At 40.0% G+C, this 17,139-nt stretch overlaps 2 protein-coding genes across 10 annotated transcripts in view; one reads left to right on the top strand and one right to left on the bottom strand.

Moving 5' to 3' along the window:
• Positions 1 to 13,895, bottom strand: part of Gpatch2 (G-patch domain containing 2) — a 142,869-nt gene extending 128,974 nt beyond the window's left edge. For 5 of the 6 annotated variants that reach the window (XR_013112957.1, XM_034513357.2, XM_076941584.1 and 2 more), the window contains exons 1-2: positions 13,712 to 13,895; positions 3,676 to 4,392 (exon numbers count right to left, since the gene is read on the bottom strand). Coding sequence is in view for 5 of the 6 variants with exons in the window: in XM_034513357.2 (XP_034369248.1) it covers positions 3,676 to 4,392; positions 13,712 to 13,770 (776 nt within the window). In the remaining variant the exon portion in view is untranslated. Of the gene's footprint in view, positions 1 to 3,675; positions 4,393 to 6,361; positions 6,532 to 13,711 lie in introns of all 6 variants that reach the window. The other variant, XM_034513358.2, reaches the window with a different exon arrangement.
• A 63-nt stretch (positions 13,896 to 13,958) lies between these two features.
• The window catches only part of Spata17 (spermatogenesis associated 17), a 198,535-nt gene continuing 195,354 nt past the window's right edge, over positions 13,959 to 17,139 (top strand). For 3 of the 4 annotated variants that reach the window (XR_013112959.1, XM_076941585.1, XM_076941586.1), the window contains exon 1: positions 13,962 to 14,224. Coding sequence is in view for 2 of the 4 variants with exons in the window: in XM_076941585.1 (XP_076797700.1) it covers positions 14,109 to 14,224 (116 nt within the window). In the remaining 2 variants the exon portion in view is untranslated. Of the gene's footprint in view, positions 14,225 to 17,139 lie in introns of all 4 variants that reach the window. The other variant, XR_013112958.1, reaches the window with a different exon arrangement.

Genomic DNA, 17,139 nt, shown 5'->3' with positions numbered 1-17,139 from the left:
AAGATCTGAAAGAAAATAAGATGTTTTCTTTCCTTTTTTTAAAAAAAAAATCAAACTTCAAATATCCCAGTTCCATTAACTAGAGAACACATTATTTTTGGCACATAAAAGCCCAGGAGTCCAATGAGACCTGGACTATAAGCAGATGTGACTGCGGAGAGCTGACACAAGGACACATTCTACTGCCTGCTATCATCAAAGGCTCACTGTTCCCTTCTGCTGTGCTGTGTAATTCAGCTCGAGCCTCAGAGGCAGGCCGAGACTTCCTTCAGCACAGAAACGCAGGACCTATGTGAGATGACATCCTTAACCACATCTACACAGAATCTACGGAAGCTGCTCTGAAACTTTCACACCAACCACATTGCCTCCCAAGGAGAGAAGAGTTCATGCTGGTGGCCATGCCATAGAGCAAAGTCAAGCCACAAAGTGAGTTTTAGCCAAAATTAAGAAGGGTTCTAGTTTAAGCAGGAAAATTTAATATAAAAATTAGGATAAATAACATATACTCCAAAAAGAACACAGCATCACTGTGGTTCTAGTGGAAACAATACTTGCATATATGACAAGCCAGGTATGTGAGAATATAAAGACAATAAGAACAAGTCATGAGAAGCTTGGCCTCGAAGAAAACTCTTACTCTAAAGCTCTTACATACTTGCTTCCTCTTAACTAGTGATTTTAACCAATCAAGAAATGCTGCTGGTGACCTTTTAAATTAAAACAGTCTTTTAAAATATCTATTTGGGGGCTGGAGAGATGCCTCAATGGTTAAACTCTTCTTCCAGGGGACCCGAGTTCAATTCCCAGCAACCACATGCTAATTCACAACTGTCTGTTAACTCCTGTTCCAGGAGATCCAACACTCTCACACAGACATACATGCAGTCAAAACACCAATGTACACAAAATAAAAATAAATATTTTTAATAAGTATGTATTTGTGTGAGTGTGCGTACACATGCATCCACCACGATATGAAGATTATGCCCATGGGAGACAGCTTATGGGAGTCAGTTCACCCCTTCCTCCATGTGAGTTCTGAAAACCAAACACAGAGTGTCAGGCTTGGTACAAGTGCCTTGACTCTCCAGCCCAAATTACAAGACATAAAACCATGAAGCCTAGCTTATTAAAATCAGACACATTACCCTGTTTTAAAATATTTATAATGAAAGTCACTGCTAAGACCCAACTCCACAAAGTTTTTGCATATGAACTATCAGTTTATATGTGCTTTTCAAAAGCTGGCTTCCTTATAAATTCTTTCTATTCTTACGTCTGGTACTCTTGTTCATGCTCTTCCTCCAAGAAGCATGCGCACCTCTGTCCACAACATGACGCACCTCAAGATGTGTGGAAATTTAGATTCCGCAAGACCAGTCTTTGGTGATCCTTGCTCACTTGTGTTACTGATACCTTGCCAGCTGCTACAATGCTTCCCTGTTGCTATGCTCACCAAACAAGAACTTAACAAGAAGGGCTTTTCATTTCCAGCAGCTAGAGGGCACGACAATTCATCTGTAAGGACGCAGTATCTCTTCTCCTTTTTGGAAACCATTTTTATAAATATTGTTCAGGTGAGAATATATTCCATGAGAAATGTATACACATTAATATTAATCCCTATTCTATTTGGTTCATTTTTGTCTTTTCTATGAAAAAAATCCAGGAATCATCTGAGAGCACCAGCCTTCCAAATACAACTTTAGACACCTGCAAGCACTTTTCTTCTGTACTAGCACACATTCTACCCTCTACTGTATGGACTGAGGTCAATCAAAGGTCAACAGAACACTACTGCCAAGATTATGCTATGCTAAGTTTCTTCACTGCCAAAAATTCCCATTTCCTCTATGACGAAATCTGAACACTATAGCACACAAACCTTAAAGAACCACTGCTGCTGTAGCCTCAGATCCCCTTCACACCCTTGCAGCATGATGCAAACACTTCACCCTACACGGATCTGACACTCATGCCACTTCCTTGCTGACTCTCCAATCCTCCCTTGTCTGAACAAATCTTAGCTCTCACTTTGAAACACAACTCCTGTGCGAAGCCGTCACTCACCTAGAACATCCCATTCTCAGTATTAGCTTGTATGCCTAATGCAGCCTAGATGCATGTGAGAAAGACTGTGTTATTAGTCTTGGAGTCATCTGTGTACAGTGCAGTAGTTAATCAAATGTTTGTCATACACACACACACATACACACAAAACAATTCTCTTAATTATAAATCAAATCCAAGAAAATATAAGCCTTCTTCAAATGGAAAACTGTAGGAATAGAAAACACCTTAACCAGGTATCAATCCTTCTACAGAAGAAACTGCACTGAGCAGCAGAAAACTGGTATAAAGAAAAGTTTAAAATTTAGGGAAATATAGTTTAAATCATTTGATTTAAAATATTGTATTTAAACTATGTGCCTGAGATGTGAGCAACTGAGAAACTTAATATCCCTGATAGTGATTTTTTTGTTGAAAAAATGAGGAGAAATAATGAGAAGGATTTGCCTCATTATGGTTCCAGGGTGGGGATGCAAAGATTAAGAAGTAGATCACTAAAAAGAAGGCACAGAAAACAAGAGGGAGGGGCTTTCAAAATCAGCCAGCAAAGCAGGTGACCTGTGACTAACCCAGAACTCCCTGACTCTTCCCCCACAGTGAGCAACAGCATTAACTGCTGTTGGCTGGCAGGTCCTCAGTCACAAGGACTCAGTACTAGAATACAACCAACCCTGTTCTGGTACAAAAACAACTTTCTAGAAAGAAACAAACTTTTCATTTGACTTGTTAAGAAAAAGCTATGTAAACAGTAAACTGTTACATTCTGTTAACTGGACCTGGGTTCTTATCATAACCAAAGTCACACAAACACACACAAATATCCAAAGTTTGCAATCACCAGGGTTAAAATGAGGGCAAGTTAAATTTAATTTAATTTAATTTAATTTAAATTAAAACTCAGACATTTTCTCAGAAGCATTTTTCCTCTGGCTCTAAGAAATGCAAAGGCGTGTGCTGAACACATGAACACCCTGGCTGCTCTGACAAGCAGTACAGCTGGGTAAACAGCAAAGGCTCACTCCGTCTGACATGCAACAAGCATGTGGCAATTAGATTAAAGGTAGCCAGCTTCCTGAGAGGGACAGAAAGGAATGCTACAATTTCCATTTTTCTAAGGGCCAAGATCGGCTGTTCCCATACCATAAGTCGGGTCTTTACATTTCATAAGTGATCAGAACCCCCTAGCAAGCTGTAGATCAACACACCACGCCCCAGGCGTCACAGGGTATGAACGCTGAACATCAGGCAACAGAATAATGAATATAGGCCCTAAGTGTTCCAAAGGCCACAGGTCCCTAACTACACAATGAGCTACCCTAAAGCCCTGTCATGTCCTTTCCCATAGGAGAGCCCTTTCTCACTTTGTAGCTGGAAATCAAGACAACCAACACAGCTACCACTACATAAATCAGAGTAACTCTGCTTTCTGTGAAAATGCTATAAATAAAGAATAAAGAAATACAAGCCTAGTTACAAAGTAATATCACTATCATTGTGGCAACTTATAATTATCTAAAAACTAAATGAATTAAAATCGAAAGCACATTGAGCCCCAGGCCCACAGCCAGCCATGCCTATGGGAGGAGGAGGAGGAGAGAGCACCTTTCACTCCTGAGCTCATCCGAGGCCTTCTGTTCCTCATACTCCATTTTGTCCTTGTTGGTCTGGCTTATTTCTTCACTTTCCAAAACTACTCCTTCCTCCTGGGTTTTTGGACCCGGTCTAATCACTTTCAACTTCCTTTTCTTAACTTTATTCCGGATAAACTCTGGATACTGGCTTGCTCTATCACTGTCCATGTCCTGATCTCTACAGCCTTCAGGCAGCTGGGTCATTGTCCTTTTGTTGGAGATGTCCTGCGGGAGATCCACGGCCATGCGCTTCACCTTTCTCCTCCGGCGGAGCGTTCTGTTCCCAAGGTTGTCCACTGCAAAATCCGACTCGTGCCACAGAAGTCTCTTACCTCGAACACTGTTGTTTAAGTTTGAAGATGGCCTCCGCTTCGCCACTAACATTTGGTCATCAGAGTCACTGCGGTCCTTTTTATTACTGCCATGCTTCTCTCTATAGTCCTTACTTGGTTCTTCCACACTAGAATCGGAGCCTTCACTTAAGCAGTGGCCAGTCTCCCACGGGTGGTGAACATTATAGGACCTCCTCTTCCTCCCTCTTCTTTTCCGGGCCTGGCGTTTTAGGGGGCAAGACAGATTTCGAGAATGGTCTGCCGTTTCAGCAAATCCTCCTCGGGCTTGCTCAGAGCTCTCTTCCAGTGCAGAGACAAGATCGTGAACAAGCTCTTCCATTGTTCGACTGAAATGCCTATATGTTTTAAAGAACCAAAAAATAAAGTCAGTCGGCATGAACCTAGTTTTCCACACAAGCAATTCACTCTAAATATAGCTATGATTAATATTCTCCATAAGATGTCTGAAAGGAATATGACTGAACTATTCAAAGGATGACAGCTTCAATCTGATTAGTATAAATTTTTGTGCTTTTTTTTTTTTTTTTTTTAAATTTAACATAGGAATAGCTGGGTGTGAAGGCACATACCTATCTATAATCCCAGCACTCAGAAAGCTAAGACAGAAGTATTGAATTTAAGTTTGAAGTCAGTCTGGGATACATAGCAGACCATCTCAAAAGATAAATTCCTAACACTGGAATCACTTCAAGACAGGTTAAATACAGTACGGGTTAAATACAGGTGGTGAAAGTGGGATCAGTACGTTAAACTCTTGGTGTACAAGAATAAGGATCTACATTTATATCCCCAGCACCCATGTAAAGGGTATAGAGGCGCACATCTGTTACCCCAACATGTGGGTAGACACAGGCGGATCTTGTGTGCTCACAGGTTGAGCTCTAGGTTCAATGACAGACTGTCTCAAAAGAATAAGGTAGAGAAATGATTGAGGAAGACCATTAGAAGTCAGTTTCTGGTATCCACATGCAATATGGGTGAACACACCCAAAACACATACACACACACACACACACACACACACAGAGGATCCCAGTATTTTTACGTTTATTATGTAACTATAGAAAACATTTTTCTACATAAATCACTGTTCCTCAGTCCACACCTGCCCCTTTTCTAAAATCAACTGCCTTAAAATTTTCTCAGTCCCTTCCCTGCCCACTAATTCCTAAGTAAAGAAGGCATACAAACTACTTCCATACTTTATTTCATCAGTGCCATAATAGCAGAGGCACACAGAAAGGTATTTCCAAATGTATCAGATACAAAAAGTGTATCAGATACAAAAAGAAAGTTTAACCAAACTGTGGGCATATCTTTAGGCCACTAAACACAGCAAGAGATGTAGAAACTGTATTGCATTCCAAACGGAGCCTCAGTGGTCTGCAGGCCATCAGTGACACATTCTGAAGCAGCCCACCACTAAGTCTTTTTGTCAGTTGGAGCTTTACTAAATCATGTGGCTATTTCCACAGTCAGCCCCCAGTGGAGTTCAGTTAGTCAGTGTGGTAATCTTTAAATGGTCTACGTGCTTCACATGTGCACCTTTCTTAGGAAAACCGTGGCCTATCAAGTCTCAAATTAAGTTCGACAGGCACACAGGGCATCAAAATATTCCCAACAGTCTTCTAGAGGCCAATAGAGCCTGTAGAGTTTATAAGGGGGGTAAGCACACCTCTTTCGCAGAGAGTTAGGTTACAAATATTTTAGGCTGTGGAGGCCACACATCTCTTATCAGCGGGCTTCTCATTATTAGTAGCCATAAATAAATGAGTCCCGTTAGGTGGTTTTCTTTCATTTTGAATAAAATCAAGTGGTATCCAACCAGTTTTCCAACCCTTGGTCTACATAATCTCTACTTATATACAATCTCTATCATCGACATAGTTTAAGCTTTAGAGCGTTCCCTATGACAGTTTGAAACTTTATTTTCATTTAAAACCTAAGGTGATTTAATAAGTTAGTGTTTACTAACCCATTAACCTACACACATCTAAAGGTTGAGTGTTTAGTACCTGTCAATATGTAAACTATACTACCTTAGTGCATTCTCACACACCACCCCTGGGGTGACAAGCAAAACAGAAATAGCAAGAGACTGGTCCTTGCTGTGACCTATCTCAGTAGTACATAAGGGTTTCAAGTCCTAGCATCTGATTCCAGAGCATCAGTGCTTACCAAGGGCAGCAAGAACAGCTGCCACAACCCCACCATCCACGCTCTGCAGCTTTGCTTCACTACTTTAACTGTTAAGACAGGCTTAATGCACATCAATATAACAGCCAAAGGCTGGTGTTTAGTTACCTGGTATACTGTCTCAACAGAAAGAGATCGAGAAAGCCTAAATCAAACAAGATGTCGGGCAGCGTGGCTGGCGAGGATGAACTGAGCTCAGGGAAAGTACCCTGCAGGCTGGCAGAGTAAAGCCTGAGACAGGGGATTAACGCAGCTCCAGACCCAGCTCCTCTGGCAATCTGAATATATAAACAAAAATATTCACAACAGTTTTCAGGCACAAAGGGATTCAAACACATATTTTAAAGAAACTCTAGAAATCATAAGATTTCTTTCTTCCTTCAAAAGGCTTCAATATATAACTCTGGCTTTAGACTACAGCATAGACAGACCTACGCTTCCCATCCAAAGTGGTTATCAAGCCAACAGGAGCTATAACCCTGACTATTTGATAAGAAAGATGGATCTTTTATCTATTACCTGTGTGTTAAGAACTGTTTGTTTTCTCTTAGTGCAACCAATGACTTGTCCTTTAAAGCTAAATCTGAAGAATGTAATCTGAAAAGCCTATTATCTCTGAATATAAGAGTGCATCTTTAAACAAAATTCACTTAAAGACAGTTCTATATGCATTAAAATTGGGATCCTTTCTCTAAAAAGTTCTATCATTGGCTCAGGAATCACTGCCTTCTGAAGACAAGAATGGTCTTATCACTGAGTGAACAGATAGTTCAAAATTACATGTCAAGACATGAAATTAATAAATAAGTCTTAAGTAAAATTCTACTTTATTTTAAAGGCAGTTTGGCAGAGATCTTGATATCTGTTTGTGTGCTGTGAGCCCCCCCCCCCCAAAAGCCTGACCCTCATGAGATCCATCCTCAACTAGAGAGCTAGCACACAGGCTCTCAGGCCACCATGCCTCAGTTAGTCAGTGTTCTTAATGTTATAGTAGGCTAATGCACCCATTTAGTCCACTGAACTATGACGCTCATCAACTGATTTGTTTGAAATCTCTCATTTACTTTTATTTTATGCATTAGTGTTTTGCCTACATGTATGTCTAAGCACTTCATACAGTGTGTAAGAAAGCCAGAAGGTGTTGGGGATTCCTGTGAAAGTGGAGTTACAGATGAGTTTGACCTGCCACATGGGTGTCTGGGCACTGAACCTGTGTCTTCTGGAAGAGCTGCCAGGGCTCTTAACTACTCTGGCATCTCTTTAACTTCTCATCGACTAATTTTTATTGGAAAAGAATTTCAATAATTAGTAAGGTTTAACAAAATATCAACAACATGACTAAGAATGAAAGCAAATTTTCTTAGAATCTCAATTTCTATTGTTTATCTTAAAAAAATAAAATATTTTAACTAGAAAAATCCCATGAATTCTATGGTATCATTCAAACATGAACTAACTAAAAATTAGAGGATTGATTCAAAACTGCAGAAACACAGAAAAAAATATATTTAATATAATCAATTCTAGATTCAGTCATTTTTTTCACCCCTAATTTGCTCTGACTATTCCACAACTCAATTCCAAGAAAACCCCTGTGGATGCGCCAACATTAGTCAATTAGCAACATACTGTTTCACTTATACCTTCCAGGTAAAAGGGCAGGCACTGGACGGAGAAGAACTGTAGCAGAATGTGTCATTAACAGCTTGTGTGTCTCCTTTGTCCGGGCAGGCCACTAACATTAGACCACTCTACTAAGACACTTTATCGTAAACATACGTATTTGCTTATAAAAATGTCCTTACCTTGTAGAGGAGCAATGAAGAAATGTAAAGACTTTTCTGTACAGAGCAAGACAGACCAAACTGCCAGGGTTTGATTCTGAATTAATATAAACTCAATGAATATACCACTGAAGATGTTTTTATTCATATGTGAAGTCTCTTCACTTGACCCTCAGTTAGAAATGAAATCTTGGGAAACAGCTCTGGATATAATGTCTAAAGCATCAGCTCAGAAATGTCTTTATAGTCATGCTATAGTCATAGATTTTATCAAGGAAATGAGCACCCTGTCAGGAAGTTTTGGGTTATGCTAGGCAATGTTAAATTTATTTGTTCCAAGATTTGATGAGCCAGTTGTTTTCAAACTACAGGGCTTTCATGGTTTTTTAGGCACTGTTAATAAACTGCCATCTTTGAGTGCCTATTATTTCCAAAAACTACTTTTCAAAAAAAAAAAAAAAAAACTGTACGCTAGTTAGGAAGACAGATGAAGGGAACAGAACATGACATGAGGAGGCTTTTTTTTTTTTTTTCTCTCCAAAGATTAATGTTTTCTGAAAGAACCTGGAAGCTGCCCTTAGTTCTAACATCCTGCTTATATCTTCCCAGGACTAAATGTTGACAGATAACACCTGTTCCCCCTCCCTGTGTTTGAGACTGATCTGGCTACGTAACTCAGGGCAGGGCAGTCTTTAACGCATGCTCTTACATGGCATTTCAATACATGTAAGGAGAGTAAGAATAAAGAAAACCCAGAAAACAGATACCCCTAACTCAGATAACTATTTTACTAATAACTATTGTTTCTGATGCTTCTATTTCCAGCAACTGTTATTCCTAAGTGGCAAGCAGAGGCCATTTTTTTTTTTTTTTTAGGAATCTATTTCTTTGTCACAGATGCTGGTAAAAATATCAGTGTAACAAGAGAACATTTAAATGTGTATCTACTGAATGAACCCACCAGTTAATTAAAAAACAAACAAAATTCTTCCAAATGGAACTAAACAGTTTCAGTTATCAATATTTGAAAAGGGAAAAACAAAATCAAATACAATTTATCACCTAGTTCATAATCATAGTCCCACTGTGATTTTTCTGAAACATGGACTCTTTCTTTCGCTAAGTTTATCTACTTTATTAATGGTAATTAAATGTAAAATACACTTGCTAAGTACAACCAAAGTTGGCCTTTACAATTTTAAGGAAGGAAAACTGTTTCTGCTTTAGAGTCTACATTAGTAGTTTCCAATTGTCCTATTACTATGACCCTTTAATACAGCTCTCCATGTTGTAGTGATCCCCCAACCATAAAATAATTTTCATTACTATTTCATAACTGAAATTTTGCTACTGTTAGGAATCATAATGTAAACATCTGATATGGAGGATATTTGATATTCAATCCCTGTGAAAGGGTCATTTGATCCCCCAAATGGATTGCCACCCAGATTGAAAACCATTGGTCTACAGAAGTACAAATTCAGTGTGTACATAGTCAAGAACCACGTTGATGAATGTACAGAATATGATCACTCACAAACAAGAGCAGAGTGATGGAATTATATACTTCCATATCATGTAACTACTACATTTTATTTAAGATTTAAAAAGAAAAGGTTATTTAAGAAAGGCTATCTAGTCTTCTAAATATACAGCAACTAGCCCAAAAGTGCAGATGAAAATGAAAACATAATAATATGGATTCTGGCAATGAGTAAATACACACAAATAGTAAAAAGAGCCACACCATGGGAAAGATTTACATTTTAAGATTAATCAAACAAAAATATGATGCATAAAATTTATCTTAAATGTTAAAATTTCTAATGCTCAACAGAACTTAAAATTTTCCTTCCTTAAGCATACTGTCACTTATCAAAATGAGTCTTTATCTCTAGCAAGAGCAGTAGGGGTGTGGCTCAGTAGTAAACTACCTGCCTAGCATTCTCAAAAAGCACTACAACAATGAAATGAATCTTGACATAGCCATTTATTAAGAGGGTACGTCTTGGGAGGGAGGGATGACTCAGCAGTAGTTAAGCGTCCTTATGACCTTTGCAGAGGACCCGAGTTTGGTGTCCAGCACTCAGGTAACACAGCTTGCAACCACCTAAATCTGAGGCTTGGTGGGTAAGGAGAGGCAGGGGATCCTATAACCTTTTCTGATCTCCTTCATACGCACCGGAACAAAAGATGAAAAACTGGATCTTAAAAACCAAAAGAAGAAATATGTCTTATGGCTTGGTCTAGTGGATCTTGCCTGTGACCTTAGCACTTAAGGAGGCAGAGGCAGAATTCCCTCAAATGTTGAGACTACCTGAGCTACATGGCTGAAACCCTGCCTTCAACGTAGCTGATTCCTGCTTTAATACACAGATAGGAATAAGAAGAGAGATACAGAGAAGAATCTGTCTTCCCCGGTTAGGAATCACAGTGTTCTCTAACAAACAGGCAAATCCATTCCCCTTAAAGCCAGAAGCTGACTGACTGTGTCCAGTTGTCCTGTCTGCTGAAAGCTACAGCTCTCTCACTTTGCCACCAGAGACACCTTTCCCCTTTTCCCTTTCCCCTTTCCCCTTCCCCTTTTTCTTTCCCCTCTTTCTTTCCCCTCTTTCTTTCTTCCCCCCTTTCTTTCTTTCCCTCCTTTCTTTCCCCCCCTTTCCTCCTTCCCTCCTTCTTTTCCCCTCTTCCCCCCCTTTCCCCCTCTTTTCCCTTTCCCCTTTCCCCCTCTTTTCCCTTTCCCCTTTTTCCCCTTTCCCCTTTCCCCTAGAAAAACTTTACAAACTTAATTGGCTGACCTATAAGTCAAAAAAAAAAAAAAAAAAAAAAAATAGAGTTAGGTCTATTTCTACTTTTCAGCTAATGACTTGATAATGTGAGCTCATTCATCAAACTTGGAGACTATTTCTTGATTCTGTTATTTCATTTAACGACTGACTTCAAGAGTCATCCAAACTTGTCTCACTGCCTCTGATTGCTTTCAAAATGTAAATTACTTATGTTTTTTTAAATGCGTAGACAAAATGCAGTCAGAATCTAAGTCAAACAAGACCAAAAAAACTTTGAATTTAAAAAGTAATTCTTCATTCTGTCAACAAGTTTTGGTAGGGTAAGAAATGTCTTGATTATTGTTTATACATGATAACTGCACAGTAAATATTTACTGAATATATATCCTGAATTCCTAGATTAGGAACATGAAAACAGCTAAGATCTAAATATAAGTCCCTAGCATACTGCTTGACATATAACCAGATGATAAGAACATGTAGAATATACAAACCAAAGAGAGAATGTGATGTTACTAAAATCTTCAGAAAAGAGTAATTTTAACTTTTCTGCTATGTGAATAAGACTCTAAGAGTTTACATAAAGGTGAAAATGAAAACAAGTCATCAAAGCTTAAAAGTTTCCAGACTGACACAAAAAGAATGCTAAGAAGCCATTACACAAGTATTTGCCCCAAATTATACTGTCTATTGCTTTGATCTTTAACTGAAGGAATATGTGGAATCAAGCAAAGTTAACAGTTTATGAAACTGAGTTCAAGACCCTAACCAAAAAACAAACAAACAAACAAACCCCAGCTACTCAAAACAAACAGTTTTTATTATGTTGCTTTCCAGATGTCAAAAAAATTAAATAACAAGTAAGAATGAAATTGCAGGAGAAAAGGTCCAGATCCCATTTCAATGGCTTTTTATTGTTGTTAAAACAAAACCACAAAACACAGTTTAAAAAAAAAAAAAAAAAAAAAAAGACTATCTCAGAAATTACAGGCTAGCCTACAAATCTGGGCATGTATTTTCTAATTCATAGATGACTATAGATACTACCTTAGTCAAACAGAACATGAGTACATTAGGCTGGTGATTTACTTTAAGAACACTAGAATCATACTGCAAGCCTCTGAGACGTTATTTAAATTACCTTTGCCTCTGCTGTCACCTTATGTAGTCTGTAAAGAATGTATGATGCCTATGGCAGAGGATTTACACGAAATGACATACACAGAATCAAGGCCAACTAACTACCTAGTGGTAGTGACCATCAATAGCATGGGGACTTCACTACCTGGACAAAACAACTGTGCAAGGCAATGCAAGAATGAAACAAAAAAACTGCATTAAGAAATAGCAAAGCCTGGGCAAGGCAGCTAGTGCCAGCCTGTAGTTCCAGGGCTGGGAGGCTGAGACAGGAGGGCTGCCAGGAGGAAGTCAGCCTGGGCTACAGAGCAAAACTCAGAGCAGACAGGGAAAGAGATTGCTGGTGAAGGAGGGAAGGAAGGAGGAGGGGGAGGCACATTAACTAGAAAAGGAAGGGTTCGGTTTTGTGGAACGCACCTCTTCTCACAATTAAGACTCATTTTAAGACTTTCAAACACACGAGCTGATAGGTGCTTATGACACTCTGGTCTCGTTACAAGTAAAAGCAATAACTGCAAGTAACTCCTGTTTACAGTAATAACATGTCAATAGATGAGTAATGTACAGTGCTATCTATGAGTGATAGAAGACAGAAAGAACAACAAACTGTAAATGGGTTCACGGGTTGGTTGGTTGGTTGGTTGGTTGGTTTTTCTCAACTAGCACACAAATTACTTCCTCTCTACTAGGACCAGACCAATCTACTGAACACATTTCACCTCCTTTCCTTACCAAGGCCCCGAACACTGAAACACTAAGAAAAGTACACTTTAGAAGAAACACCAGAATGTTGGGAAGTTCCTTTCGTCTTTTCTGAGGTGGTTCCTACTGCAGGTACAACTGCCAAAGCTAAGAAAAACGAATGCATTATGTATGACCTGTGCCTCTTATTCCAAGCTGACTACACCAATTAAAACTGCTCATTTAAAAAGCATCTCCTACTATCCTAACTACTATTCTAAGAAAAACGACACTCGATCAAAATGATCTCTAGGGAGGAGCCAAATAGGCATCTGCCCTAATGATGTTCTTTTAACTTTTGTCAGTGATGCAAAACAATCAGAAATCAGAGCCCACTGGCACGAACTTTAAAATCACAGTTCTCGACTTACTAGTCAGATGTTTATGGTTCAGGATTGATCACAGGGCATCTACTTTCTTGTTACACTAATGTTTCTCTGAAGGGAAAAGCCTTGAAAGAAACGGAGGAAGGGGGCGTGGGGGACGAAGGTTGGGCGACCAGGATTTTCAACCAGAAAATCCCAAACTTAGCAACTGACTCTGGCACTCACGGGCATGGGAAACTTTGCCTCTTAAATGTTCTGTGCCTACGAGTCTCCTACAACAGAGATGCCATAAGGATAGTAAGTGATTAGCGAAAGCAGTTTGGAAATTTACAGCGATGGGTGAGGATAGATTAAAGACAAATTCCAATCCTAAACCTAAGGCTACTGGAAAACACCCATCTCATGGAAACTAGGACAGATCCTCCTGGGTGGTGGGAAACTTCTAGATTTTACGCGAACCGAGCTGCGCAGGAAGTACGAGAGCCTGATGTCTCTATCACTAAGAAACTTCCTGGACTGGGGATTTCTGTAATCTTGTCAGCCACGGAATCTAGTACACTGTGGACGGTTTGGCAGGGGCAATGGGGACGCGGCCTGAAGGAAGTCGGTGCCCGGCTGTCCCTGACCCGGAGCCTCGCGAGCTGCTCGCTCGCCCCGTTCCCAACGGCCCGCCGGGCTCACCAGCTCTTCCGGGCGGCAGCAGCGGCTCCGATCGCTGGGCGCCCGTCGGCCCCAAACATCAACGACACCCGGGAGCGTGGCCTCGAGGCTCAGGCCCGAGGTCCGACTCCAACTCCTGCAGCCCCAGTCACTTCCACACAGCACTTCAGCATTTTTGAGAGCAACTTCCGGGAGCCGGCTGGAGGCGGAAAACGGAAGCCGGAAGCGACCATTCGCTCCCCTTTGCCTGGTGGACTCGTCCCATCAGCGGCTCGAGCTTCTAGGAGAAAGGAGCGAGTCGGCTGAAGTCGGTTCTCACAGGAACAAATCCGATTTCTCTGTCCAGTTTCTTGAAACTGAAACAGAGTTGAAGGAAAGGTGAATAAGTCGGAAGTGCCTTTGGTTCAGCCCAGTTGCCATGGAGATTGATAGTAACAATTTTGGTGAACTCCAGGCCTTGGAGACCATGGCTACTTTAGCCAAGCTGCTGGCGCGGGCGTCCTTTCTAGAAAGTCAGTACTACTTTAGGAACCGGTGAGTAGTGAAGAGAGGGGTCTCAGAAGAAGTTTATTGTTAACAAATTACTTAATTCAAGAAATAATTCTAAATTCTCCCCGTGGAGATTCAAATTTGATCCGAAGTTTTTTTTAAAAAATTATATATATATGTGTGTGTGTGTGTATATATATATATATATATCTCACAATTGGATTATACATACATTGACAAGTCATTAATAGGTTGATATGCTCTAAGGGAGATCTCAGAATAGAGAATTATCAAGGGCAGCCCTAAATGAAGTGATCTGTTAACAAATTACTTAATTCAAGAAATAATTCTAAATTCTCCCCGTGGAGATTCAAATTTGATCAGAAGTTTTTTAAAAAAAATTATATATATCACAATTGGATTATACATACATTGACCAGTCATTAATAGGTTGATATGCTCTAAGGGAGATCTCAGAATAGAGAATTATCAAGGGCAGCCCTAAATGAAGTGATCCCTCACTGGGGAAGCAGGCAGAAGGATCACTGTGAGTCCAATTCAGCCTGGACAACACAGAAAATTCAAGGCTGCCCTGGGCAATATTCAGGAGTCTCCAAGTACTGTTTTGTTTTGTGGGTTGTTTTTTTTTTTTTTTTTTTCCTTTCCCGCTATTTTAAAATAATCACTGAGAAGTTTGGTTTGGTAAAACCTATTTTACACAATAAAGGACTAGTGACCTAGTTGATGTTAACCAGGCTACGCAGGTAGTTCCATGAACTCAGAATGTCATTGTCCAAAAGGGAATTTGAACTTCACTTATCTCACAGACATCATGGAATTCATCTGTGATTCATTTGTGTTAAAGGGTCGTTTCTACACCATTGTGACAAGATAATTAGTGCCAGTAAATGGGCAAGAGATAAGGCAGCATTCTCATCCCCACATCTAAACCTTATGACCATGAAAGGGGGCATTGAAACTAGAAGCAATGGCACAGCAGTTTTTGTAACTTAGAATAAACCACAAAAAGTACATTACAAATAGTGTGATAAGAATACAGCAGACCAGTGGTTACCATGTCAGAGTGAGAAAGTCCTGATGAGCTATTCTTATCCTAACATACTATGATTTTGCTCTTTCATTGTGAACCTCTAGCAACTAAGAAAGATGATAATTCAATATTGTGATTTTTGTGAGATAGTATAGATCTTCTTGCTAGACATAGGCCAGTGATGCTTTTTCTTGCCTCTTATTTTAACCATTATTTCAGCCCCTACTGCCTTACTTCCTAAAATGGAATAGCCACAATTACTTAGTGAATAATTGCATTACTGAAACTTCCAATTAATCATCTTTAAATAAGCACAAAGCAGTGGAGTTCTTATACTTAACATTCAGAAATCATTTAGCATTCATTTAGAGTTATGTGGCAGGCTTGTGTTTGTTTAGGACTGCGATGTGCAATGGAAACAAGTTGAGCATGCTGTTGACGGCCTATTGTGAAGCACTCATTTAAAAAGGAATTGTGATGAGCTCTAAGTCAAAACTGAGCAACTGAGCAGCTAGTTTCCTTGTTGATAGCTAGCATTCATACTGCCAGGATGTGCTAGGCAAGCTGTTAAAGGACATAGGTCACAGGGGTCACACTCAGCTGTAGAGCCTGTGTACTTAAATACTGAACTACCTGGGATGATGTGTCCAGGGCACAATAGTGGGATAGCTGTTCTGAGGGTAACTAACCACTTCCTGATTGGATTAGAGAATTAGAAGGAATACATACCCAAAACTGTAGAACTAGCCAAAGGAGGGCCCAGGCAGGAAAGTAATCACATGAGATATAAATATGGGCTATCGAGATTTCTGAGTAGATACAAATGCACCTGCTGCCAAGCTCTATGGCCTGAGTTTGATTCCCAGGATCCACATGGTGGAAAGAGAAAACAGATTCCTGGAGAGGTCAGGGGACCTCTTCAAACATACAGATACTATACATTAAAAATAATAAAGAAAATGTAATCAAATTTTTAATTAATATATTGAAATTTAAGGAGGGAAATTCCTTGAGAAATTCTTGTCATTCCCCAATGGCTACTGAGTACAGTAGTTCTTCATGAACATATCTTCTAGAGTCATCTTAGATATTTATTAAATGTGTTGATTCTGATTCAGCATGTCTCAGAGCCAGGAAGTCTGCATCTCTGGCAGAAGCTCCTGTGGAGCTCTGTTTTGCATTTCAAATGAACACTAGGGGAAAAAGCTACATAGAGTTTTATCTGCAAATGGCCAGCATTCTTCTAAGCTATGTATTTATTCCCTAATCCAAAAGGAAAGAAAAATGAAAATAAGTCTGAATACTCTGTGCAGGGTCACCTAGTGTTGTACACTTCCAAAGGACAAAATTCTTTTTCCACTGAAGTGGCATGGCTGGAGCAGTGGGAGGAAACCCCAAGCTCTGCCAGTCCAATGGCTTAAGTGAACTGCAGCTGTGCCCATTACCAGGAAGGCAGTAGCTTTATTTTAATGCCATTCTTCAGTGTCTACAACAAGGTAGTGACTCAAAGTGTCTCTTTCTCATTACTGGCACTGGAATAATGCTGAAGTAAAAATGTGGGGTGGTGGGCTGTAAGAAGCAGCTGGGTGCCTGGTCAAGCATAGGCCTTGAACCCAGGACTGTTATGGGACTGCAGGTGTTCGGCTCTGCTCCCTGGCCCTGGTTCTTTTCATTCAGCTTCTGCTTTCCACAGCCCCTCCCACAGAGAGGTCTATGGTCATCAGTCATGAGGAACAGTGCCTCAGGCTCTCCCACATGTAGATGAGGTATCTCCAAGCTGTCAGACCAAGCCAATAGGCATTATCTGCTGCCAGACCCTAACCCACCGCGAAACTGTATATAAGGGCTCTATTCAGGAGAAGTAAAAAGTGTGTGAGAATCATCCTGCTGTCAGAGAGTTTCTGTTACA

The sequence above is a fragment of the Arvicanthis niloticus genome, chromosome 10, assembly GCF_011762505.2.
Source record: "Arvicanthis niloticus isolate mArvNil1 chromosome 10, mArvNil1.pat.X, whole genome shotgun sequence".
In the NCBI taxonomy this organism is placed as follows: Eukaryota; Metazoa; Chordata; class Mammalia; order Rodentia; family Muridae; genus Arvicanthis; species Arvicanthis niloticus.
Note: the sequence above shows the minus strand (reverse complement) of the source record. Positions and strands in the feature narration are given on the sequence as shown.